Here is a 27,027-nt window from a genome sequence, read left to right as displayed (position 1 = left end):
ACTCCTGCTTCACGATATCCTTATTTGCATTGCATATTGTTTCCTGAAAAATATTGCCTTTCATATTTCTGATTTGCTTTGGCACAGTGGTTACAAAGGCAAAACTTGGTGCTTCTTATCTTCTTTTATAATTTCAATTTCTCCGGTGGCCCAGTAGGGGACATATAAAACACCAGTATTTACTAATTTGTCCTGACCAATAGAAACTGTGAATAAACACAGCCACTTTCTTTTGCAAATATTTTTTTTTTTTGCAAACAGATGCTATAGCAAGCTTAGTTTTGCCAGGCACGTTTATCATAGGTTTGTGATTTTGTTCTTTTTGGGAGAGGATATTTGACCCAGAGTTGGGAGCAGAGAGTTTTCATGAGGGTGGAAGGTGGATACAGAGTGTGAAAATCTTCTCAGCTCTTCCTGAGTTTAAAATGTGCTTTCTCAGTTTTGCCTAAAATCTGATGAGGTCTTAAGAACACATGAAATACTTATTTTGAAAAGTCAGTGGCAAATAGAATTTCAGAAATACTCTATGCAACTCCTTCCTGGGTATTCCTATGCCTTCTTTCTTTGTATTCTATTAGCATTTGTAATTAAGTGTACTGAAGAAACCAACCATGTCTTGACTACGAGTAAATCTGGTAGTGTTTTTTGGTATCTTGACTTAAGAAAAAACTTGACACTATTAAAAATGTTTTTTATTAGTACATATATGGTAAGGCTTGAAATGCATACATATATATATATGAAAACATGACTTACAAAAATGTTTGAGAAGAGCATTTGAAAGATGGGTGAAATGTCTTCCAGCCAGTTAATAGCAGAGAAAGAACTGAGCTTTGATAACTCACAAGCCAGCAACCATATCCTGTATCTGCACATATGAAATTTGTTTTTCAGAAAATATGATGTGTAAATTTTCATTTTATGTGTAATTTCTCACGCATTATTGTAAATTTTAGATTTTCTTTTTATCAAGTCCAGTTGCTTTCTAAGAAAACTGCTTTTCTCTGCTCCTAGGGAATAAAGTGTGTTGCCAGCTGGGGGTATTTGTGTGCATATGTCTTTTCCCAGACATCCTAGATTTTTTTCCCATACCATTGAACAGGGGAAGTTTCTGGCAACTTATGCCACTATCTAGATTCCCTCTGTAGAGTTTACTTAAAACATCTTCTGAGCACCAGAACACTAGGCTCCTTAAGTGGCTTAGCTAATCTTCATATAAAACATATTTAAGATGTATCTTATATCATCCTCAAAATGCTATCAGAGAAAAATTACATTTTTTGCTGCAATGTACAGAGTTTATATCTGCTTTCGTTTGAAATGCCATGAAATAAATCAGTGGGGGATTTCTTAAGTAATTTTTTGGGTGTCTGCTTATCCTGCTTCTTCAAATCAGAGAAGACTTGACTTTTTCACTACAAACAGGCCTCTAATCCTTTATCAGACTGTGTCTGCTTTTAAGTTGGTCTTTAATGACCCTGTTGAAAAAAATTGCATAATATGCCCACTTCATTCTTGTGTTTAGAAGAAGGAAGATGCCCCTGTGAATTGTCTTGATCGCTTCCTGTTTTCCTTATTGCTATTTAACGTGCTATATTAACTGACCAGACTATTGATTATAAATTTAAACCTTCTACTTTGATGGGATAAGATTAAATAGTGTATTATTTTTTCTTTGATGGTACAGAAACAAGCATGGAAACTTACATTTTAGTTTTATTATTGTACTAAATTGAATAGTAATGCCTAGAGATGATACTTATTATCGTGGACATGCTTCTTATTCATTTTCCTTTATTATGTAATTGAAGATTAGAATATGCATGCACAGACTTTATTAGAAAGGAGGTGGGAATTCACAAAGTATCTGTGCTTTCTTGTGTTATATTTCCCCTTTTGGTTTTGGAAGTTTCTGAGTCATGCTGAGCTTTTAATGGGATATGCAATTTCTTACATAAGATTTCTCTAAATGGATGGCATAGAAAGAAATAAATAATGGGGTCCAGGCATACGTTTGCAGCTGACAAGAGCAGAGAGAATTCTTTCACATAGAGCAGGATTTCTTTTGACTGGCAGCTGTAATGGGTTTCTGTTTGGCTCTGAGTGTAGGGGATTCTGGCAACATGGTAAGGTACAAAACAGACAAAAAACACGAACATGATGCTGAATATATTGCGGCTAGATTTCCTCTTGACCGAGATGGAATTCTTTCTGGACTTATGGTGGGACTTAAAGATTTTCCTCGTGATAGCAGTGTAGAAAATGACTAAGGAAAGAAACACAATCCAGAAGATGGCTACAAAGATGTAGTTGGAGGCTTTGTGCCACTTGAGGCCCAGTTCATTCTTTAGGTCCATGCATTTAATGCGTGTGGCCTTCTTGACGCTCCGGTTGGTCAGGATCATGTTGGGAATGGCAAGCAGCAGTGTGAGGCTCCACACCAGCACCGACAGGAGTTTGCTGTGGTTCACGGACTGGATGAACGAAGTCAAAAGAGGCTTCACGATTTTATAATATCTGTCAAAGCCGATGAGCCCGAAGAACACGATGCTGACATACATGTTGACATAGAAGAGCACGGCCGACACCCTGCACACAAACACATTCAGCTGCCAGGGGCCGAGGCCCGAGTCTCCCAGGATCTTAAAAGGAAAAGTCAGGCTCATCAGGAAGTCACTGACAACAATGTTTTTGAGATAGACGATGAAACTCTTGGAGCTGGGCACGTAGAGGAATATCCACCCGGACACGCCGTTGAGCAGGATCCCGGCCACAAAGACCACAGAGTACAGCACGGGGATGATTTGCTGGGTTATGAGGGTGTTCCGGGGGCACGACCCCTGCGCAGGTGGGCCAGTGGTGGCATTCATCGTTTGGTAACTTCTGAAGGCGAGGCCTGGAAGGTGATGTGAAATAGTCACTCAAAGGGCAGTCACGACCTTCGAGTCATTTGCCGAGAAATAAACAAAGGAAAGGGCAAGAACTTGCCATGCCCAGCAAGTTCTTGAAACCACGTTTTTGCTGTATATTCCTTAGGTACCTGTCTTTTCCTCCCTTTCACCTTCCCTTCCTTCCTTTTGAAAAGGGAAGGATGGAGTAGACAGATGACAGGAAGGAAAAATTAGAGAAGCAGGACAGTCTGAGAACTGAGGTAATCATGGAGACCAGCGTTTCCCTAAAATGATAAAGGTTCCTGTACAACTCTAAAGTTCCAGGAATACTCATTTAAATATAGTCTCAAAGGTAATAAAGCTATAAAAACAGAGAATCTGTTTCATTTTATTCACAACTCTTTAATATATTAGGTTTAAGAGCTATTGACACAGACCCTACTTTTTAGAAAGCCTACCCTACGTATATTTTAGATATAGGACTATGTCTTACAAGCATACACGTCCAACTATAACTGGTATTTTTGGTATAGGATTATGGGTACCTTTCAAAATTGAGATATTCTGTGGTTTTTTTTCCCATTTAAAAACTGATTTGCATTATTTTTATAAATTAGAAAACAAACAAAAATGATAGAAAGACCTTAAGCATTCTCAGAAGTGCTCCCCAAAGTACATTCTAGATCTGTACTTTCCAAATGGTAGCCACTAGCCGTATGTGGCTGTAGAGGTCTTGAAATGGGGCCAGTCCAGATTGAGATGTGATGGAAAATGCACAATGAATTTTGCAGACTTAGTATGCAGAAAATAATGTAAAATATCTCAATATTTTTAATATTGATAATATGTTGAAATATTTTAGGAATATCCCATTAAATAAAATACATTATTAATCTTAATTTCACTTAATTTTACTTTTTTTAAGAACACGGCTACTGGAAAATTTTAAATTACATAGGCGGCTTGCATCATATTTTTATTGGACGACACTATCCTAGGTATTACCCAGAACCTTCTTTTGTTAGAGAATCCTGTATAGTCTTCACTGATGTTGGACATGATGATTTATGGCACAAGGAAGATTAGAACTCTTTTGAAAGATTATTTGATACATCTAAGAAAATGTCTACTGCCCATCTTATCTGTAATGTCAACATCCTGCTTAACCCTTCATCGGTTGGTCCTTGCCCTCAGGATAAAGTCCTAACTCTTTAACCCTGAGCTACCAGAAGTCCCATCTTGGTCTGATCCCTACTAATTCTACCTCCAGTGATGAGTTCCTGCTGTTCTGAACCCTTCTACCTTGTGGGTTCCATGATTTCTCTCACCTTGGACCTTTGCACAAACTTGGATTTGTGTGGAAGACTCTTTTGCTACCTTCTTGGTTGGCTAACTTCTCTTCATCCTTGAGGCCTCAGCTTGGATGCCACTTTCTTTAGGAAACTTTGCCCTCCCAAGCCTTGGTTGGGGTGGATTGGGTGTGAGTTCCCTTGTATGTGTGCTCATAGACATTCACACACATTCTGTGCCTTTCTTCTGTCATAGCACTCGTCTCTCTAGCTGTTTGTTTTTTGTTTCCTCTACTACTGTAAGCTCCTTCAGAGGAGAGAGACCATGTCATTTTTTGTTAACCATTGTATTCCTAGCATTACATTTAGAACATTAGATATTTAAAATATTTGTGAAATAATGAATATGCGATCTGGGAATATGAGACATGAGTCCCTGCTCTTAAGAAATTTACATCTAGTCAGGGATCATGGGAAAGAAAGATTGTGGAGGGGCTTCCCTGGTGGCGCAGTGGCTGAGAGTCCGCCTGCCGATGCCGGGGACACGGGTTCGTGCCCCAGTCCTGGAAGATCCCACATGCCGCGGAGCTGCTGGGCCCGTGAGCCGTGGCCGCTGAGCCTGCGCGTCCGGAGCCTGTGCTCCGCAACGGGAGAGGCCACAAAAAGGAGAGGCCCCCCTAACGCAAAAAAAAAAAAAAAAAAGAAGAAAGATTGTGGAGAACAGTGGGTTCCTTGAGGACAGAGAATGTATCTTGTTCATCTTTGTATTTCTGGTGCTAAGCATGGTGCTTTATCCACAGTGAGTGAAGGGCTGTGTCAGTAAAATTAAGGAAGTGTGAGAAAGTAGAATTTGGAAATGTGGAATATGAAATTCAGTCACATTGCAAAAAAAAAAAAAAAAAAAATCACACATGCAAACTTTGTGTGCTGCTTTCCCCAGAAGACTATGTTGCTTCTGTGTATTCTTTCTGCAAGCATATGGCAAAACTAGTTACAGTTCTAGCAATTGATTTTGCCTGTCCTTGGACTTCCTTTGAAAGGAAATCTAATCCCCTGTCCACTTGGCTCTGATCATAATGGGTTTGTTTGTAGGTCCTCTGTGGCCTGTTTCATATTTTAGATGGTAAGTGAAGGGGCGGTGTTTTCTATTTTTGACTGTCCACTGTGGCAAAGAGTCTGTGTTCAGTAAATAATTGGTCTTGTCCCCTGATAGTAAGGTGCAGCTTAGTCTAAGAGCCAGTCTCACAGAGCCCAAGAGAATGCTCCCAGGGGTCCCGGTGCTGGGGACACAAGCCCCTCAGTCAGTGTGGTGCGGGGATCATGGTATGTATTCAGTAATTGTTGGATTCACTGGAGTTTAAAATATAAATTTTTTTAAAAAGCAGATGTGAGTACATTTTAAAGTAGAGAGAAATATTAGCTATATAATATACAACTAGATACTGAAATGGTGAAGAATTTCCAGAAATGATTTAATGAGTACCAAATTTCTCTCTTTATAGAAAAATTAGAGAAGCCACTGTGTATAGTAATAGTGAAGAATTTCCCAGAAATGATTTGGTGAGAGCCACCATTTCTTTCCTTTCCTTCTAGAAATCTGTATAAAGACATTTTCTCAGAATCTCGTGACTTTTGTCCTTTTGCACTGCAATATGTCTGAATGTAGCCCGATACCATGCGTCCACAGCTGTGCTCTCTGGTTCCTCAGAGTGTCAAGAATCTGAGCCTATAGGCTTTGCCATGCACCTCATGCCTCCTCCTTTCCTCACTTCGAGGTTGATGGAAGGGGCTAGCTGACCCAGGTAAACTTCTAGAGCCGGAGTGCCTTCTGAAATGAAATGAGTGCTCAAGGCCTTGCTTGGGTCTTTCCCTCTAAACGTCTTCTTGCTATTTTGGGCTGTTTTTAAGCAATGGCAGATCAGAGTCTCCGTTTGAGACGTGTTGACTGGGGGAAGAAGCAGGGCATCACTACTGCTCGTGCTGCTGTCTGGATGGATACAGCAGAGGCAAATTAAAGGCGCATTCTACGTAGGTAACGAGCTAATGGTAAATCCGAGACAATTTTAGTGGTAATGGTCACGCTCTTAAGTCTGTTTTTCTTGAGCGGTAGTGTTGATGGCAGGGCACTGTGACCTCCAGGTACATAATTTATCATATTTGGTCCTGGTGTCTCAGAGTGTGGCAGCCTTTTCTAGAGTGATGGATCAAGAGATGTGTGGAAAAGGGGCTATCTTAAGGTATCTGCGGCAAGTGAGGCCAGTTATATATCGAGACCAAAAGGCAGGAATACGTGTGTTAGATGAAAAATAGGACAAGCTGATAACAGAGACATGTATCGCTTTGACCTTGTAACACCTGTCCAGTCTCCTCTCCTTGTCTTTAGTATAGAGGTGATTTAATATCCCGATAGAGACCTACTAAAACTTCAAATCATTTCACAGATGGAGGAAATAGTAACATACGGATGTTGATTTTATACGGTAACGTAAAAATAAAAAGAACCAAATAAATCAGAAGGAAAGAATGTCTTGATGTGGCCCAGCAACTCTCCATTCCCTGCCCCAGGCTCTCAGCTGATTTACTATTTCTAAGCAGCTTGTCCCAGCCCATCAAAGACAAGAGACAGGCAAAGGGGGAGAAAGAAAGAGGAGGAGCACCTCTGGATGATGATCATCCGAAATAAGGGACATTCTGTGGAGCCAGTTTGTGGAAGTGTAGCTAGCCCTGCCCATGGAAGTTACTTCTGAGATTACCTCTGAATTTCTATAGTGAAAGTTAACCTAACATAACCATTATGTTAACCTTGAGGCTTCAGGGAGCATAAGCACAGCTCCCTGAATTCTTGAGACTTCATTTAAGAAGGATTTCAAGATAAACCATAATGGGGTGGGGGAAATATACACACACACACACACACACACACACACACACACACACACACACATAAAAGAAGAATGTGTGTGTGTGGATGTGTGTATATATATGTATATATACATATACAGCTGAATCACTTTGCGGTATAGCAGTAATTAACACAACATTGTAAATCAGCTATACTTCAATTAGAAAAAAATATTATAAGGCTTCAGCTTCTCTTAGGTGGAAATCTTCCTTGTTCCACAAATCCAGGTAAAGGAGAATGAAACGACTTGAAACGTTTTAGTCTATATAAACCGTCACTTTGGATCTTTGGTCACATGATGGTGGAATGGATCTATGAGACCAAAAGACAACCGTTAATGTGTAATAGGAGCCTATGAATTGCTTTCTCTCATCTTTTTTTGCACAGCTAGAATATCAATGGCAAAGTTTCTTTTTAATCCAGATAGCGAGTGCTGTTGTTGGTAGTGAAATGTTAGGTCTCAGGATTGGGCTGCTTTAGTATTTTCAGGTTATAGAGTATTGCATATAACCTCAGGGCTCTCTCTTTGGGCAGAACTTAGTTGATACAGGACCAGACAAGGCGATACTCGCTCCAGAAATAACATTCATCTTAATAAAAACATGCTGAGTTCATTACTCATCCTCTGTGTAATCACACACAGTGACCCATTTTTCTCTTAAAACGGACCACCTTCCACTGTTCTGTGTGCTGTAATTCTACTTTCTCCGAAGAAGTTATTCCTTCGTACTATTTTGATGAAATTAACAAAGCTCTTGATAACACTAAAGGATTTGTACACTTACGTTTTAAAATGTTTGTCTGATATGAGGTTTCCTTTCAATGAAGTAATTTAGCCTAGTGAGCGCTTGTCATCTTGAAGTGGCCAGGATGCTTCTTCGCTAACGATCCTGTATCGTGGGAGAAAAACGAAGATTTAATTAAGTTAAATAAACGCCAGGATGTTTTTATTGAAGAAGTATGTGTGGTAGCAGTGCACTTGCTTTTTAAATACAGTTTGTATAATTGTGAAATATTTCAACATGCGCTTTTGTTGTTACTTTACTGGACTTCGTTTTGGTTGTCACTATTGATGATTACTGATGTGATGTAAACCCTGGTGGGAGCCTTGTAAACCCTTTACTGGAGAGGATTGCATATGAAGTGTTTTTAGTTATTGGTTTCTTTCTTTTCTTTTCTTTTTTTCCCCCCTTTATGGGTTTGGTTGCTAAAATCAGCTCATTTAAATGACTGAAGTTAACAGTTGACCATTTTAGCTAGGAAATCATAGGCAGGCTTTTTTTGTTTTCTGTTTTTTTTTTTTGTTTTTAAACCTTTGTACCATTGACATTCTAGGTTAGAGAATTATTTGTCGTGAGGACTGTCCTCTGCATTGTAGGATATTTAGCAGCATTCTTGGCTTCTATCTATTAGGGGCCAATAGTATCATCTCCCTAAGTTGGGAACAAAACGTCCTCTGGGAGGCCCGATTGCCCCTGGTTGACAACCACTGGTCTACTTATGCGTGGACTTTGCCAAGATAACATCTGAAAGCTGTGTTGTATGACAGGAAGAGGACAGGTTTGGCAGAATGGTGGTTGGATTTGGTTCTGCCTCGGTCTAGGTTGTCACCTTTCTGAATTCTTTAAGGCAACCCTTCTCAGACTTTAATGCACATACATATTTCCCAGGGCTCCTGCTAAAATGAAGACTCAAGATTCCATAGGTCTGGAGCTGGGTCTAATGTTGAAGCTGCTAACGCAACGAGTACTCCTTGAAGAGCAAGTTTTGTTTGTTTGTTTGTTTGTTTAAGACTGTACATAGGGGACTTTAATAAATATTTTGTGAGGAGGGTAAAGAAACAACCTTATTTTTCTTTGCTGTAGTTGGCACTTGAGGTAGGAAACAGTTACATTAACAGGAGCCTGAAATCTAAGATTTTTCTTAGCGTTTACTCATTATAAATTTCATCATAATAATCTCATCCTTCTAGTCTGGAAATATACATAGATACCTTATGGAGAACCAGTGGTAAAAAAAACATATTTACCTAGAATAGCCCTAAGAGCTCATGAAGTTCTCTTTAGAAATAAAACAAAGAGATTTAGTTCTCTGTGGTGGAATATTATATTTGATCCAGGTCAGTACTGAGCATGTTCTGGTCAGGAATGATACCTTCTAACTTCAGGACAGTGCTTACTCCCGGAGAAGGAAGGAGGAGCAATGGATGCCATAGGGTGGTTGGACTTCAGCTGTATTCGTGGTATTTCATCTCTTAAATTCGGAAACAATGATGCCTAAATATTACTATCAATTAACACTGGGCGATTAAGTGTGTTGGTGTTAACCAACATTAGCTTCTGTACTTTTGTGTACTTGAAATAGTTCATAATTAGAAAACAAAAATGTATATGGAGGGACTTCCCTGGTGGCGCAGTGGTTAAAGAATCCACCTGCCAGTGCAGGGGACACGGGTTCGAGCCCTGGTCTGGGAAGATCCCACATGCTGCGGAGCAGCTAAGCCCCCTACGCCACCACTACGGAGCCTGCGCTCTAGAGCCCGCGAGCCATAACTACTGAAGCCCGCGTACCTAGAGCCCATGCTCTGCAACAAGAGAAGCAACCACAATGACATGCTCTGCAACAAGGGAAGCCACCACAATGAGAAGCCTGCGTGCCGCAACGAAGAGTAGTCCCTGGCTCGCCACAGCTGGAGAAAGCCGGCGTGCAGCAATGAAGACCCAACACAGCCAAAAATAAATAAATAAATTTATTTTAAAAAATTCAATTAAAAAAATGTATTTGGAGAATGAATTGCTTTCAAATCACTCTTTAATCAGTACCCACCTATGATGAGCATTTTCCTTCCTGTTCTTTGTTCAGTTCTTATCTAACGACAGTCTGACAATTCCTTCCCTGTCCTTACAGTCCAAACATCAAAAGCTTTGATCCAAGGTGCCCCAAGATCTTTTCATATGAGATAAATATTTGTTTTCTAGATGATTCTTCTAACAGTAGAAAGTAGTATAGGTGTGTGTAATCATTGTGTACATTTCTAAACTTACTAAAGCCATTTTCTTATTATTGCTGCTTTTATCTCCCTGGCTGTAATGTGTGACTTTTTTTTTTTTTTTCTCTTTGTGGTGCCAATATGTGATATCCTAGATGGTTTCCAGAACAGTCATAAGGGTTGACTAGAAGGAGAATTTATATATGGCCTACTTATTCAGTCTTGTAGTCATATTTTATAAACATTTTATGTTATTAAATACTTTATAACATACTTTATATTTTAAAAATATTTTATACTATTGTATAGTATTAATTAATTCTTAAGTCTGTCATCAGGCTTCTGGCCTTTCTTATCCTATGGTCGGTTGAATATTCTAGAATTTCTTGCACCCTCACTCTTGGTCCTGACTCTCTTTTCCAACACTGTGACTCCTTAGGAGTGGGTCAACAGAGTCCTCTGCTTCTAGGTCATAGACCTGTTCACGGGGAAGTCACTTTAAGCATGCCAGTTTATTTCACAGAAGGGGGTCAAAGGGGAGGGAGGCAGTGTTGGGCAGAGAGAGCTGTCGGGCACATGCACCAAGACAACGTGAGGGGACAGCGCAGCAGGGGGGACATGGATTTGCCCAAGCTCTTGAGTAACATGTTAGAGCCTTGCCAGTCAGTTACTGTTACCACCATTTTGCAAATGAGGAAACTGGTGCTGAAAATGGATAGGTAACTCATCAAAGGCGAATTGGGCACCTAGTATGTGGCCAGAGAGTATTCACATTTATGTCTACTCATCTCCAAGCCAGGTCTCCTCTACTCCTGAGGGAACTCGGGGAAGCATGTTTTGCTTGTGCTCATGAGTATGTGCATGTATTGCAGGCCCTTCAGCATTTTTCTAGAGTACTGTTTTTAGGAATCACTTATCCAGTATTTTTTTTTTGAGGGAAGGTGGACACGTGCGTGTGAGTTTGTGAGTATGTCCTTTTTGATCTAGGTGTTAAAGGTGTGCAAGGTGTGGATGCCTTCAGTTTCTCCACTTAGCCTCTGGGTACCACTGCGTACAGAAAAATCCATAACGGATGGTGAGTTAGTATGGATGGTAAGCTGATAATGACGCCCAAACCTAGTTTTTTACTTTTAATTCCAACTACTTCCCTTAACATACTTTTAGCAGAACTCATAGCAAAGTGCAAGACTGGCACCTCCTTGAACCCGGGTCAGTCTTTACATCTTGTGGTGATGCAGGCAGATCACGGGAGCTGGGGGAGGAGGGCAAGGTGGAGGGCACACATGCCAAACTTCTGGGGCCACGGAAACGGCTACCCATCCTAGCCTCCGTACCAGGAGCTGCATCTGGATTGTCAGGATAGATTTTGGGGGATTTTCCACCTACAATCTTTGGTATAGCCCAGGGTTTCTCACCCTTGGCACTACTGACATGTTTTTGAGTTCCAGTTCTTTGTGGGTGAGTGGTCTGGTGCATCGTAAGATGTTTAGCTGCATCCCTGGCCCTGTCCACTAGGTGCCAGCAGCACCCATGACTTAAGGCAACGAAAAATGTTCCCAAGTTGAGAACTACTGAAATAGCCCCTTAATGGTAGTTGTATTTGGTATCATTTTGATATAGGAATAGAATTTTGTCAGCTCTCTCACTGGTGCTAAACCTTAACTGTATGTTGAGTAACTCAGCAGCAATGAAGTAATTCATATGCTTAGGTCTCGGAATGTGAAGTGGGCTTTCTTTACAGCTCTTTTGGAATAATGGGCAGGCAGTGCAGTATAATGGTTAAAAGCTTGCATGTTGGACGTAGTGGACCTTGGTTAGAAATATGGCTCAATTTCTTAATAGCTGTGATGTTGGAATAGTTACAGAGTGCCTCCATGTTTCTGTCTTTACATCTCTAAAATGAGAGGGTAGTAGTTGCTACCTCATAGGGTTTCTATTCCTATAAGACTCAAATACCTGGTGCCTGGCAGTGTATGACTCAGAGGAAACGTTGGGGGTTCAGGGAGTGACTCAGCTGACAGTAGACGAATCGGAGGTCTCTGGGACTCTCAGCCGGCCAGGACTTGCCCTGGGTCAGGCTCCCACGGTGTGCCCTACTTCCGCACGTTTAATTGAGGCTGGTGTTCTTCTGCACTGAAACGCAGGGCTGCAGTGTGCTCCAGACCTCCTTGGGAGTCTGGCCCAGCAGTGCTTGCCTGGGGGAAGCTGGGGGAAGGCTGTTCTTCTTATGGTCCCCGGGTTCTCGTCACAGGAAGCGGCGCTCAGAAGTAGGGAGTACGAGTGAAGTCCAGAGCATTTCATGCACTTACTTGCTTGGCAGTCTACACAGGCCTGCATTTTTTTTTTTTTTTTGCATTATGCGGGCCTCTCACCGTTGTGGCCTCTCCCGTTGCGGAGCACAGGCTCCGGACGCGCAGGCGCAGCGGCCATGGCTCACGGGCCCAGCCGCCCCGCGGCACGTGGGATCCTCCCGGACCGGGGCGCGAACCCGGTTCCTCCGCATCGGCAGGCGGACTCTCAACCACTGCGCCACCAGGGAAGCCCCAGGCCTGCATTTTTGATGTGAATGATGAAAAGCTGTGAAACTCCTGTCTTCAGAGCTTTGGGAACTGATTCCTTTCTCTATCTGGAATTAGATTGAGCTGTTAGGATTCCTGACTTACTGTTCTCCAGCCTGTTCTTCTGCAGCATTGTTTTGGAATATGTGGTTCTATTCCCTGGGGTGAGGCAGGGAAATGAACCTCTGACCTCTTTTTGCTTTGCTGAGATGGTGTTTGCGTTTCTCAATCAGGCGTGCAGTACTCAGATGTTCAGATCTTGGGGCTTAGGGCCTTAACGCGTATCCCTTCGCCAGGAGGTTGGGGAACAGATTTTCATTCGTGAGGAACCGACAACTTTACTTAGCTGAATATCAACCAGGTATATGTTTGTTCAAGATTCAGGCTTGCATATTCCAAAGGAAAAGAATATAAATATCCAGAACTTTAGATGGGAGTGGAAATACTACAGAGAAGTGATTCTCATACACTTCAAAGCCTAAAATTTATGTGCTTCCTGCCTGTTAGAGGGATCAGTAACCTTTGATGCAGTAAAATATATTGTTACACTAACTTATGAATTGGGAAATGCTTTAAGTGAATTTGTATTTTATTAAACACAGCATATGACAATGAAGCAACTACATTCATTTCAAAATGAGTAGGACTTAAATGTGAAAGATGCATTTTTATGCAGCTTATAGATGGTGCTCAGAGGGCATGTGGAAAGAGAGACCTTTGCTTTTTATGAGTCTGAGACCCATCCCAATGGGATCCATTGTTGAATGTAAGTGTCCTCTTTAGATCAGTACATTTGTGATTGTTTCACTCTTCATATGGATTTCAATATGAGTCAGTCATATATGTTTTGAGAATGCTATCTTACATCTTGCCATGCCCTATGGGAGCTATTAGATGCCATTTCATTATTGCCTCAGAGGTAATGTCCGAATGCACAGAATCTGCTAATAAGAAGTGCTCCTTTCCATCTGTACCATGAATTGAATTTCATGCTTATGACCTGCTTGGACCAGGACCAGCTTTATTTTACTCCATTGTGGGTTTTTTTTTTTTTTCTTTTTTTGTTTTTTTAATTGCAGCCTACACTGACTTCCTTTCTAATCTTTCTATGTACATTGTTGCTTTCCTCTTCTGTATTTTCAGGCTCTCTCTCAGTCTAGAGGCTACTTTCCTTCAAGGTATAAACCTCCACAAGTTCTCAATAAAATCTGTAGGTCTTGAAGTCGTGATACCCTAATAGCTATAAACTTGCTCAAGCCTTTTCCAACTTTAAATAACAAAAGTAAAAATCCTCTGTAGGTGGAAAAGTAGCAATCCCCAGGATCAATGAGATTATCTTGTTTCTAAGTGTCACTACCCACTAACAGGGACCAAGGCTCCTTGGGGAAATGATTGATTTCAAATCCGGCACAGGGAAAGGTGAGTTGATACCTTGCAGGCAAAAAGCAAGGAAGTGCTCAGACCAATGAGGAAATGTTAAGCGGGGGGGAAAAAGAAAAAAAAAGGACATGGGAGCTGACTTGGTGGCCCTTCTAAATTCAACAGTTTGGATATCAGTAAGAAGGACAGTAATAGATGAAAATACTTTTAAAAACAAACCAAATTCAAGAGTTGATAGTGATATTAAAAATACAGATGAAAAAGGGAGGATGAAGACAGGGACAAGCTCTTCTTTGTAGAAGAATGTCAGCTAGAAAAGGTAGAAGGAATGATAGAATTAGAAAGTCAACAGTTTTCAACCTCAGTGTAATAATTGATTCAGGCAACAGTCTTCAGTGTTTGTGAAAAGTCTCTTAGCGGAAGGGTGTAGGAGAACAGGGTGTTCCAATCTAAAAGCATCACTCACAGATCATTTAGAATAACAAAGAAAAAAATGGTACCTTTTCATCTGGCAGTCACTGAATGATTGAACTTACCCAAAATGGGATAATTCGATATTTTGCCTCTCAATATGACTCAGTTAGATGTACACAACCTACCTTGTCGAAAAGCTGATCATGGATAAACAATTGGACAAATCCAGAACATGGATCATTCTATAAAACAACAGCCCAGACTCTGTAAATAAATCAATGTCACGAAAAGCAAACAAACATGATGGGGTGGGAGGGAGCAGTTCTAGAGCGGAAGAGGCCCAAGGGGAATAATGGGCCGTGTGCACTGTGGCCGGTGACTGGGGGCAGTGGAGGGTAGCACTGCAGAGGTTCTTCTAGGGCACTTGTGTGAATCTGGGTACAGACTGTATATTAGATGGTGTTATTGGATTGTCTTAATTTTTCTAGGTATGGTAATGGCGTGGTTAAGGAGGAGAATCTTCTTAATCTTCAGAGATGCGTATTGAAGTATTTAGGAGGGAAGGGTCATGATTTTGTGCAACTTATATTCAAAATGGTTTAGTAAAAGAAATGTGTATATATATGTGTGTATGCATGTACCTTTCTGCTGGTATATATAACTATATATGTATACACGTGTATATATATGCGTACGTATATGTATGTATTGTATGTGTGTGTATTAGTTGTGAGGGAAGGGTCCCTAGCTCAGTGCCTGACACACAGCAAATGCATAACAGTCCCTTAGACTTCTCTGCTACCCTCCTTACCTTTTCTTCTCAGTCACCTCTGGGAGCTTCTCTGCCTGTCCTTACAGGGGTGTTTCTTATGCTGTTCCTGGCCATCTTCTTTTCTCATTCTCCCCGTTCTTCTAAGCCAAAATAATCTTTGTTAAGAACATTGCTTAAAACTGTCATCTACAAGCCAAGCTTTTCCTTTCATCTATCGCTTATGCTTTTGGCTCCTACTATCAGGGTAGTGTTCTTGGTGTTGGCAGTCCTGCCCTTTTAGAGCCCGGAGTCCGGTGGTGCTGGCCTCTGAGCAGCCTCCTCGCCCATCCACACTGAGCACGTCCATTTCCTGCAGTGCTGCGTCTCCCACGGCCCCGGACGTCGCGGAGCCTGGCTGCGTCACCTCCAGAGCTCCCGCTGTGTCTTTTCGTGTCTTTCACTCTCATCACATTGCACAGCAATAACTGCCATTCGTTGGGAACTTCACCTGATACCAGACACAGGCAATGGTAATTGCTCTTTAAAATACCTTTTCTCTTTAATGGACTGTTTGACGCTTTGAAAATAATTTATGCAAAGGAACTGAAGCACAACAAAAAGAACACAGCGCTGACTTGAGAGCCGGAGCCTCCCCAGTACTCCAGCTTCTCCCTCCTCGCTCCCTGGGCTGTGCCTTCCTCCGCTGAGAGGGACTCCTGACCTGAATTTTGCGTTTCTTATTTCCTGCCTTTAAACATAAATGATTTTAAATCTATATGAACATAGATTCCGTTATAAAAATTGTTCATGGTTCATGGTGTATGGAGTGTTCCAGGACTGTTTTTTATCCCCAGCTCAGCATTATGTTTCTAAAGGAATTGGAAAGTTTGGAAAAGGAATTGGAAATAGTTGGAAAAGATGAAGGTTCACTCACCCTATAGCTGAGCATTTTAATTCCTAAGTATATGCCCTAGAAGTCTCTCTTCCAGAAGCATACCAAGTATGTGTGAGAATATCCATGTACAAGGATGCTCATAGAAACACTGTAATGGCAAAAATGTAGAAATAGCTCAACTGATTATTAACAGGAAAAGGGGTTAAAAAAATTTAGTGAACTTTTGTGCAGCACTGAAAATGAACGAACTACAGCTATGCACTTTTAAATCCTCCAGTAGACCTGATAAGACAGAAGTAATCTCATATTATCGTTAAGGAAACTGAAATCTAGACAGCTTGAGTAACTTGTCCAAGGTGTAAGAACTAGTGTATTGTAGAACTGAGATGTGGGTCCAGGTCAGTGTCATCCTAAAGCCTTAACTACGAGGGAATATTGTTTCCTGTTGACAAGTCTTATTTTTATTAGCTTGTCTGTTCTACTGCATGGAGAGAGAGCTTTGTATTTTCATCTAGCTCAGCAGATAGTTCATAGTAGAAGTGGCATGAATTTCTGATGAATGACCTAAAACATTGTTATTTTACGTAGGAAGAAAGCTGTGTGGGGGAGCTTAGTGGCTTGAACAAGTTCTGCGATGGTAACCAGAGCACCTACAATGGAAACCCACCTCTTTTCAAGCCCCCAGTGGCTGTAGCATCTTACCTGTATGTTCTTACCTTGGTTACATGCCTCCCCCTAGTAGGTGGCTAGGAGAGGCCTGGCAGATCTAATGTCAGCATAACTTGGATTATTACTACCCCACGTTCCTTATCCAGGGGCCACAGTTGCTCTCCCGGTGGACAACAGAGGCCTCTCGTCAGCTGTGTGGCTTTTTTACCTCTAAGATGAATCTGCCCAGCCTGCAGCAGCAGAAGTGCCAGCAAGCTTTCTTCTACCTCTCGAATGTCCCTGACATGGTCAACCTGTGGGAAAGTGCAGGTATGTTTGTGTATATGGGGTAGGGGTGTAGAGAAGGCAAAGTAGCAGATATTTGTCGCCTTTGGCAAGTAAGCCGGTACTTGTCACAAAACATTATTGTGCTGCTTAGTTTTTTGGGCCCAGTGAAACAAGAATTGAAAAGAAAAGCAAAACTTTGAGCTTTTCCTCGCCTGCCATCCAGCGCTGGACAAAGCTCTGAGCAGGTACATTCTTCTTCTCTGTCCCAGATAAATCGTGAAAGGCTTCTGTTCCTTTGTGAACTGGCGGGGGCTCTTGGCAGGGGTCTACAAGCGTGACCAACCAGGTTTTGTCAAGCAGTGCGTAGGAGTAGTAGGACTTCCCGGGTGAATTCGCTTTCACACTGTCACCACGGTGACGTTGGCGCCCACTTCTAGAAAGGCGAACCTCCCTGGGGCAGAGGCGCTCGGAGCCCTGGCCTCTGTCCGCGGCGTTGCCTGTCTCCAGCATCTTACTGTGGCTGCCTCATATTGGTCTCTGTTCAAGCGTCACCTTCTCAGGGAGGCCTTCCCAGTCTATGACACCTGACACAGCCAGGTGCCTAGCCAGCGCTCTACACCCTCTCACCATGTTTTGTTTTCTTCAGAGTGGTCTTCGTTTTTTTAAGTAATATTTATTTTTCAATTTATTTCCTCCATCACCCCTCCACCCCCTCCCCCCCATTCCTACTACGCCATGAAGGTAACCTTCATGAGAACAGAACTTATTTCTCTGGTTCACTGTTAAATTAGTGCCTGGCATATAGTAGATGTTCAATAGATATTTATTGAATTTATGAATGAACCTCTCTGTACAACTTTGGTCAAATTAAGGACTTGATTTACTTAACTGTCAAATGATGAGTCTGTTCAGGACCTCAGAGTTTTACAGTTTCTATGTGCGTAATAGGTTAAAATGTATAGATATCTTTTTTTTTTTTTTTTTTTTTTTTTTGGTATGCGGGCCTCCCTCTGCTGTGGCCTCTCCCGTTGCGGAGCACAGGCTCCGGACGCGCAGGCCCAGCGGCCATGGCTCACGGGCCCAGCCGCTTCGCGGCACGTGGGATCTTCCCAGACCGGGGCGCGAACCCGGTTCCCCTGCATCGGCAGGCGGACGCGCAACAACTGCGCCACCAGGGAAGCCCTGTATAGATATCTTTTAAAATCGTTGTTGCATGAAGTTGGATTCACCATAGTCTCTTATAACCATATGGCGTATTCTTATCACGCAAGGTTCATGCAAGGTTGACTCTAAAATTTTTATTTTGTTATTCTTAATTACGTGAATAAGTTCCCTCAAATTCAATAACCAAAACAAAAGCCAAGACTTTGACAATTATAAGCTGCATGTAACTGAATTCTCTTTCTTCCCACATGCCATCTCTCTGGCCACCATGCACCCTGAGCCCCATTTTTTTCATTCTCTCGCGGTTTCGTTTTAAGTTGTTTTGTTACATCTGTATGTATTCCTAAAAGTGTGTTGTATGTATATGTGTGTATGAAATTGTGATTTTTAAAAGAAACATATATAATCATTTAGTGATTTAGACAATTTAGATTTAGATACCCCATGTTGTCCGTGCTGATGAGCATTGTTGCCGTAATTCATGTGTTTTGGTGACTGTAAACATTCCATCGTCTGACCATGCCACGGTTCATTCATTCACTTTCCTGTGTTTGGGATGTTTCCAGGTTTTTGCCCTTCTGAACCATGCCAAGGTACATATCCTTGACGTCTCTTGATGAACATGTGAGAGAGTGTCTTGTGTGTATAAATAGAGGATTTAAATTGCTGGATCATAGGTATATGAGTGTTAAACTATAGGAAATAATGCCAAACTATTTTCCAGAGTAGTTGCAAATCCTCTGTGGACACACATCTTCTTCAGCGTTTCCTATTCTCGGATATAAAATTTTTTGCTTATGAAATGTTACTACATTGTGGTCCTAATTTACATTTCCATGATCACAGTGATATGGGCATCTCTTCATATGATAATTGGTTATTTCCATGAAATGTCTAGTCATATCTATTGCTCATTGTTCTTTAGGGTTGTTTGTACTATTATTGATTTGTAGAAATCCTTCAAATATTGTTGATACCTGCTTTGTTGGGTATATGTATGGTGAATAGCATCTCCCAGATTGTAACTTGTCCGTTTTCCTTTAAACGTATATTTTGATAAACAAACGTTACTAATTTTAGTATATTCAAATTATCAATTTTTTCCCCCGAATTAGTGCTTTTTCGTATCAAAAGAAAATTTTCCTATGTCAAAGTCTAAGATAACGGTTCTTACAATATGGTCTGTGGAGCCATGGAGTCCTTGACACTCTTTCACGGGGGCCATGAGGTCAGCCCATTTTCAAAAGAATACTAACATGTTGTTTGCCTTTTTCACTCACTGTGCTGACATCTGTAGTAATGGTGCAAAAGCCACAACGTATAAAACAAACCTGCTGGTACTTTAGCACAAATGAAGGCCATGCACCCAACTGTCTGTCCTGTAGTCATTGCCTACCTTACGTCCATGCAGTCTTAGTAAACGAACAAAAAAGCAACAGCACAAAAAATAAAAAGCTTAGTTAACTTTACAGTGACTGTGTTGAAGTAATACATATTGTCCGTTTGATTAAAGTGTGTGTCTTAAATATTTCACGTGACATTATAGGAATGGTTCACAAAGCACTTCTGCTGTATATGATGGCTGTCTAGAGGAACAACACTTGAGTAAGTTGCGAGTTGAACTAGATGCTTTCTTCATGGAATGCCATTTTTACTGGAACCAATGATACATAAACTATAGCAGTTCATACTCGAGTATTTGGCAGACATTTTCTCAAAATTGAATGAACTGAGCCTTCAAGTCAAGGAAAACAAATAGCATTACTTTCCAGTACTTAGAATGAAATCAGTGCCACTATTAATACTATTTTTTGATACTATATAATGAAAAGTGTCTATACGTCAAAATTCTGGATGAATGTACCTCTCCAAGTGACCAAGGATTATATGATATAAAATCTAGCAGGGGTAAAAGATTTCTTTCAAGACCAAGTTATGCTAAAGGATTTTAATGTTACAGAAATATTCATTGATATGAATTTAGTTTCTACTTTGCAAACAGCCTTTAAGAAACTGCCACTTTTTGAATTTTGGTGTGGTACCAAAGAAGAAAATCCAGAAGGCTATTAAAATACTTCTTCCTTGTCCTGTTATATATCTGTGTGAGACTAGATTTTCTTCTGTTTACTTTAACTAAAAGTACATTTTGAAACTGATCCATTGCAGAAGTGGATATGAGAATTTAACTGTCTTAGGCCAGATGTTAAAGAGATAAGCAAAAATGTAGGATTGGGCTTCCCTGGTGGCGCGGTGATTGAGAGTCCGCCTGCCGATGCGGGGGACGCGGGTTCGTGCCCTGGTCCGGGAGGATCCCACGTGCCGCGGAGCGGCTGGGCCCGTGAGCCATGGCCTCTGAGCCTGCACGTCCGGAGCCTGTGCTCCGCAACGGGAGAGGCCACAACAGTGAGAGGCCCAAGTACCGCAAAAAAAAAAAAAGTAGGATAATGCCACTTTTCTAACTAAAACTTTTGGGGGGAAATATAATTATTTTTCACAGAAATGTATTATTCATGTTAACATTTGATGCTATTTTTAAAGAGAATTAAAAATAAATGTTTTATGAATTTCAGAATTTAAATTTCTAATATAGTAAAGATTGCTAGGTGTAACAACATAAAAGCTCTTTGGGCTTCTCAGTAGTGTTCAAGGGATCATGAGACCAGAAGTTTGACAGTTCTTGGCTAAAATATATTTTGCTCTATTTTCTAATAAGGTTTTTTGGGGGTTAGTTTGCTTATTTTAATATGTCAGCTCTTAATCCGTCCAATATGTGGCCTGTGTGTAAATACCAAAAATAAAAAAAAAAAGAAGACACCAGACCTTTATGAAGAGTGATTAAATGAAAAATGTGTATAACTTCCATCTCTCCTTGTAACTCCTACACATCAGATATCTTTCATTTCTTTCTTTATTTTTTTTTTTTAGGTTTTTGATAAGGTTGTCTATTTGGTTATCCATCCATCCACCAAACATATGAATTAAGCAAATAATACCTCTCATGTCTTCCTCCCACCCCTTTCTGTATGGGACCACGACCTGTGGGGCTCCTGGGCCCTGACCCAGATCTCCACGCTCCCTAGCTGTCAGACCTACTGTTCTGGCCTGGAGGGACCGGCCTCTTTGTTTACAGTGGTCACTGATGGTTAGTTGGCACTCAGTAGACGTGTTGACAGGGACTCACTACTTGGGTACTGACATGGTGCCCAGTTTTCTGTTGGAATGACAGGAGGTAAATTGGGAGAAGTGTTCATTTCCCCTTATTTTATGAGTTCTTATTTGGCTCCATGAGTGTCAGAATCAACTCAAGAAATTTTCTGTGGGATTTTACTCTTGCCAGTACTACCTCTAACTTAATAAGTTACTAGCAAGGAAGAGGGAGGGATTCCATTTTTATTGGGTAACTCTTAAGGTGCCGGGTATTAGCATGTCTCAGTTAATATCTTAGTAGCTCTTTGGGGTGACAGATGGAACAGAGGTAGATCAAAGAGGCAAAGGAGCTAAAAAAACAAACCAAAATGTAGCTCAAGCTCACAGTAGATTCAAATTCAGCTGTTTGTCTGCAAAGTGCCTCCTTTTTCGACCAGGTACAATTGCCTTTCTAAAAACTTGAGCCCCAATAATATTGACTGTTTCATACAATGTGATTACTGCCATTATTGTGTGAGTACCTAGTTAAGGGGCAGAGCAGTCCTGCATACTCTTGCATCTTCAGCTTTTATTTGTGTATAAATCACAATTTTTATTGGACACATTTATCTCCTTAGGTCAGAGACAAGATGGGGTAGGTGAAAGGCCATTGGATTTGAGGCCAGATGACTTTTTCCTTTAAATTCAATCCGTGGTCTTTATTAGCTGTGTTATCCTATTTGAATCGCTGAACCTCTCTGGACCCCAGTTTCCTAATCAGTAAAATAGAGCCAATGATAGAAGTTCTTTCCCAGTATAATTTGGCTGCTGGAAACACCCAGTTTTTGATAACAGAATCTGTGCAAAGGTTTTAAAAGCAGAGGAGTACCTATGGGGATAATTAGACGTACTAGGTCTCACTAGCATATAAAAATTATGTAAATTATTATTATTGATGTTTCCCTCACCCTTCGACTTCTGGAGCTACCTTTTAAGACTGTTTTCTTTTTTATTAGGATGAGTCATAAAATTGCTGATATTTGACTATTTTTTATCTGCGGAAAATTTCCATTTCATACGGTTAGGTTAATGCTGATACATTTAAAATAGTTTTTAGTAAAATTACACATGAACAGTCAAAATAAAATATATATAGTTGTACCAGAGGGCATAGGGCAAAAAGTAAAGAAGGCTAGATCTTGGTTATGTTTTATAAACCAAACTTTTACTCTGGATTTTTCTTTCTCACGCTCTCTGATGGCCCGTGTGAATCCCTAGTAGCCAGCGAAATGTTTTGTGTTGAAGAAGCACTGAAGGCCATGAAGCATCTTCCCCAGATGGGTGGGTCTGATATCGAGAGTTGGCCCGAATGGAGGAAAAAGGAGTTAGTTGCAAATGCCAGTCTCTTCATTTTAATTATGTTAAGTGTGAGATCTACCTATATGTCTAAATGTCCATACTGTGTATAAATAGATAGATTTTCTCCTGTGAATGCTTTCTTTAAGCGGGGAGAACTGGCAGGGAAGTGGTAGGTATAAAAATGAATGAGAGAAGACTTAAGAGGTTGCCGTTTCTCCATTTAGAGAGTAATTTATTAAGAAGGACGTCACAACTTATAACAAATACTAAATTTAGTGATTTTTAAAATTTTCGTTGGCAGAGGCGGGGAGCTGTTTGTCGTTGGTCAATTATGCTCTAAACCTCCGCCTTCTTTCAGTTGCAGTGTTCTTACAATTTCTCCAGTAAATGGGGCTCTTTAAAGAAAGATATTTTCTTTTTGGCTGGGAAATAAACTGGAATGGATTCTAAGCACAAATTAAGTTTTAAAATTATCCATTAGTTTAGCACAAATTAGGTTTTAAAATTATCTATTAGTTTAGGTTCTATGGAATTTACTACTCAAATTTCTAGAAAAACAAGCAATAGAAGTTCCACAGGTTATGTCCCTTGTCCCTGCCATCCACAAATTAAACTAAAAATGCTGCCAATGATTGATATTTAAGTGTTATGTGAAATCTCAGAGGAAGAAATCAGAAGTTAAGAATCAAGAACATGAAAATCAAAACTTAAAACAAGACATTAATAAAAGCTAGAACAGCACCTATGAGGCTTATTTACTTCCTGTTTTTTCCTTTGAAAATCAATCGTGACTCACCGTTAAATCCACAGCAGTAGCCCAGGCATTTACCGTTTCAGAGAAGATTTAAAACGCTTCCTCGCTTGAAGTGTTTCACTTTGGTTTCAGTTTTTGGTGAGGTTGTGTCCTTCTGTGCTCTTAAACCAAACCTTCTGTTTTTCCCTCCAGCATTTTAGTTATTTATTGGACTCCCTCAGCTCTGAGGATTACGTCATAACCCAGCTGTGTTTGTGCCCTTTACCATATCCAAAACTGATTTCAACTCACTATCCACATACACACAGCACTGTCTTATATTCTACAAGCAATAAGACTACAAATTGTTTAAAATAGGAATTTCCGAAAGCCTATGCATGAACTCATGAAAGAAAATTGTGCTTCGTGAAATTAAAAAGAACATTTACAGAGAAAAGTTAATTGGACTTAGTTTAGTCTTTGAACCTGGAAAAGTCAAACCTCACCTGCAAATCTGTCACTCTGTTCATTCAGAAAAAGAATTTAGGACGTTACGAGCACAACAAGCCGTTTTACAATGGAATCACAAATACTTATTCTTTAAATAAACCCTCCATTGGATGGGCTTTTCTTACTTACCAATTTATCCAGTCTCTTATGGTCTCTGAAGGCAAGACTGGATCAGCAACTGAGTGTAACATCTGATGTTGAGGGAAATCTACTTTGCTTTCTGCCTGGCCTGCTGGTGTTGACCAGTGGGAAATGCTGCATTAGCTCTCAAACCAAAACATTTAAAGTGCTCTATGAAATGTTGACATCTCGCCAAAGGCTTGAACGTCAAGTACCCCAGATGTCCAGTCCTCTTTGGAGCCCAGCTGTACTCTGTGCTTCTGTGAGTTGAATCTGATTTGTGCTTAGGGTGACAAACGATCCAGGCTTAACCAAATAGTAGCTGGTATGAAACTGGGTACCGAGAGAGAGGAGAGAGCGACCCGCTAAGCGAGAGCTCCAGCCAGCAGGAGGCTAGATCTTTCCCATGCCTGGCCATGACCTCTGCCTGAGTCGCTGTTGTAAAAATAGCTTCTGTATTTATTGGGAAGTATTTTCAAGTTGTAATTCACACGGCTTCCCCAACTCCTTGAACATCGTTGGAAAACCAGAAAAAATAGTTGAGAGTAAACCAGACCAGAACATTTCTCACTTTCAGGCGAAGGAGTGGGGAGGCTGTGTAAGTAACATGTTCACCAGAGCGTCTGGACCAGCAAAGGGCAAGATCATTATCAAATGAGATGAGAGATTGAAAGGACCCCAAAGCTCTCTCATTTGGACTTGGGTGATTTTCCTCTCTAGCCTCACCCTGTTCTGGGTGTCGGGGGAGGACAGACACGTGATGCCTGCTGGCGCCTGGCCTACTTCAGGTGTTATCCTCACATATTCCCAACCTGGATTTCATGCTGTTGGGTCTCCTAATCTTTCTTCAGTTTTCCCTCTCCTCTTAAATTTGGTTTTGGAACGCCCTGGTTGACCCTAATTTCTGGATTGTTTGCTTATTTAACAAATTGTTGCTGGGATCCTTTACTTTTCTTACATAGTCCTCTGGATTAATGCAGTCATAATGCATCTCCTGGAGGAAGAGCCCAAGTCTCCCATACTCTGTCTACTTTATTTATATATTTTGGGGGGCATTTTTGGATAATTTTTTTTTCATTGGAGTATAATTGCTTTACAATGATGTGTTAGTTTCTGCTTTATAACAAAGTGAATCAGTTATACATATACATATATCCCCATATCTCCTTCCCCTTGCATTTCCCTCCCACCCTCCCTATCCCACCCCGCTAGGTGGTCACAAAGCACCGAGCTGATCTCCCTGTGCTATGGGGCTGCTTCCCACTAGCTATCCACCCTACGTTTGGTAGTGTAGATATGTCCATGCCACTCTCTCACTGCGTCCCCGCTTACCCTTCCCACTCCCCATACCCTCAAGTCCATTCTCTAGTAGGTCTGTGTCTTTATTCCCATCTTGCCCCTAGGTTCTTCATGACCTATTTTTTTTGTCTTAGATTCCATATATATGTGTTAGCATAAAGTATTTGTTTTTCTCTTTCTGACTTACTTCACTCTGTATGACAGACTCTAGGTCCATCCAGCTCACTACAAATAATTCAATTTCGTTTCTTTTTATGGCTGAGTAATATTCCATTGTATACGTGTGCCACATCTGCTTTATCCATTCATCTGTGATGGACACTTAGGTTGCTTCCGTGTCCTGGCTATTGTAAACAGAGCTGCAATGAACATTGTGGTACATGACTCTGTTTGAATTATAGTTTCCTCAGGGTATATGCCCAGTAGTGGGGTTGCTGGGTCATATGGTAGTTCTATTTTTAGTTTTTTAAGGAACCTCCATACTGTTCTCCAGAGTGGCTGTATCAATTTACATTCCCACCAACTGTGTACGAGGCTTCCCTTTTCTTGTGGACATCTGATTTCTAATGGTAATTAGGCTCCAGACCATTTATTATGTAGCAGAATAAATTTTTTAAAGGTACTACTAGTTGGCACCAGAGTCCCTTCGATTCATTCATTTATTCATCCTTGCAAAAATATGTGTTCAGGCCCTGTGATATGCCTACACTCGTTTGGACTTTATGGATTTAATAGTAAAGATAACAAAGTCCCTGCCCTCCTCAAGTTTACATTCTGATGGGAAGAGAAACAATAATAAACATGGAAACTATGTATAGTACAGTCGTCCCTTGGTACCTGCTGGGTATTTGTTCCAGGACCCTTGACAAATACCAGTATCCAAGGGTCTCAGTTTCTTTGCACAGAATGGTGTAGTACAATCAGCTCTTTATATCCACTGGCTCTGCATCCGCAGATTCAATCAACTCTCTGTGGCTGATACGGTGGGCTGATTGCATTAGGTAGGAACCAGTGCTTTGCATAAAATAAAGGTGGGTAAAGGGGGAAAGAGAAGGGGGTGGTCATTTTTTATATGATTATCTGAGAAGCTTCTCTTAGAAGGTGACATTTTCGCACAGATGATTGTTTAGAAAGCACCTTTGATCAGCAGCTTGTGGTTGTATTGGAACCTGAGGGTATAAATTAGTAAGAGACAAGGACTCAAGGAGTGTTAGAAATAAAGATGGATTTGGGGTCAAGGGATGGGGAGAAAAGAGAAGAGAGAGGCCCAGCCACATGGCAGAGAGGCTGGTGACCCGGTAAGATGAGAGACGGGTATAATTCTTTTTTAAGTCGTTTGTATTACTGTGAAAAAATTTTCCTCCGTCTCCTCAAAGCTTTATGGTAAGCTTTGCTATGTACAGAGGCCCTGTGTGTGTGTGTGTGTGTGTGTGTGTGCATTTTTGTGTGTGTGTGTGTGTGAGCTTTACTTCTTCTTTTCTGATTTGGATTCCTTTTATTTGTTTGTCTTCTCTGATTGCTGTGGCTAAAACTTCCAAAACTATGTTGAATACTAGTGCTGAGAGTGGGCAACCTTGTCTTGTTCCTGATCTTCGTGGAAATGGTTTCAGTTTCTCATCATTGAGAACGATGTTGGCTGTGGGTTTGTCATATATGGCCTTTATTATGTTGAGGTAAGTTCCCTGTATGGCCTACTTTCTGAAGGGTTTCT

General features: G+C 40.9%; 2 protein-coding genes across 13 annotated transcripts in view; one reads left to right on the top strand and one right to left on the bottom strand.

Annotated features, from left to right (window-relative positions):
- The window catches only part of MED12L (mediator complex subunit 12L), a 316,215-nt gene that overhangs the window by 115,659 nt on the left and 173,529 nt on the right, over positions 1-27,027 (top strand). The window lies entirely within an intron of this gene.
- P2RY14 (purinergic receptor P2Y14) lies at positions 721-24,239 on the bottom strand. 12 transcript variants are annotated; one of them, XM_028488623.2, is made up of 5 exons: positions 24,027-24,239; positions 16,786-17,031; positions 15,235-15,335; positions 7,868-7,972; positions 721-2,896 (listed from the first exon to the last, which is right to left on the bottom strand). In XM_028488623.2, exon 5 carries the CDS (start codon positions 2,868-2,870, stop codon positions 1,857-1,859), a length of 1,014 nt encoding a protein of 337 aa, XP_028344424.1. In that variant the 5' UTR covers positions 2,871-2,896; positions 7,868-7,972; positions 15,235-15,335; positions 16,786-17,031; positions 24,027-24,239; the 3' UTR covers positions 721-1,856. The 12 variants fall into 12 exon arrangements, with proteins under 12 accessions (XP_028344424.1, XP_028344418.1, XP_028344448.1 ...); XM_028488617.2 differs by having other exon boundaries at positions 15,235-15,332; XM_028488647.2 differs by lacking the exon at positions 15,235-15,335 and having other exon boundaries at positions 16,772-17,031.

Source organism: Physeter macrocephalus, chromosome 1 (assembly GCF_002837175.3).
Source record: "Physeter macrocephalus isolate SW-GA chromosome 1, ASM283717v5, whole genome shotgun sequence".
Taxonomy (NCBI): Eukaryota; Metazoa; Chordata; class Mammalia; order Artiodactyla; family Physeteridae; genus Physeter; species Physeter macrocephalus.
Note: the sequence above shows the minus strand (reverse complement) of the source record. Positions and strands in the feature narration are given on the sequence as shown.

What these genes read in the sequence shown, in the direction of transcription:
- P2RY14 (XM_028488647.2), bottom strand. Translation starts at nt 2,870, where the DNA reads ATGAATGCCACCACTGGCCCACCTGCGCAGGGGTCGTGCCCCCGGAAC.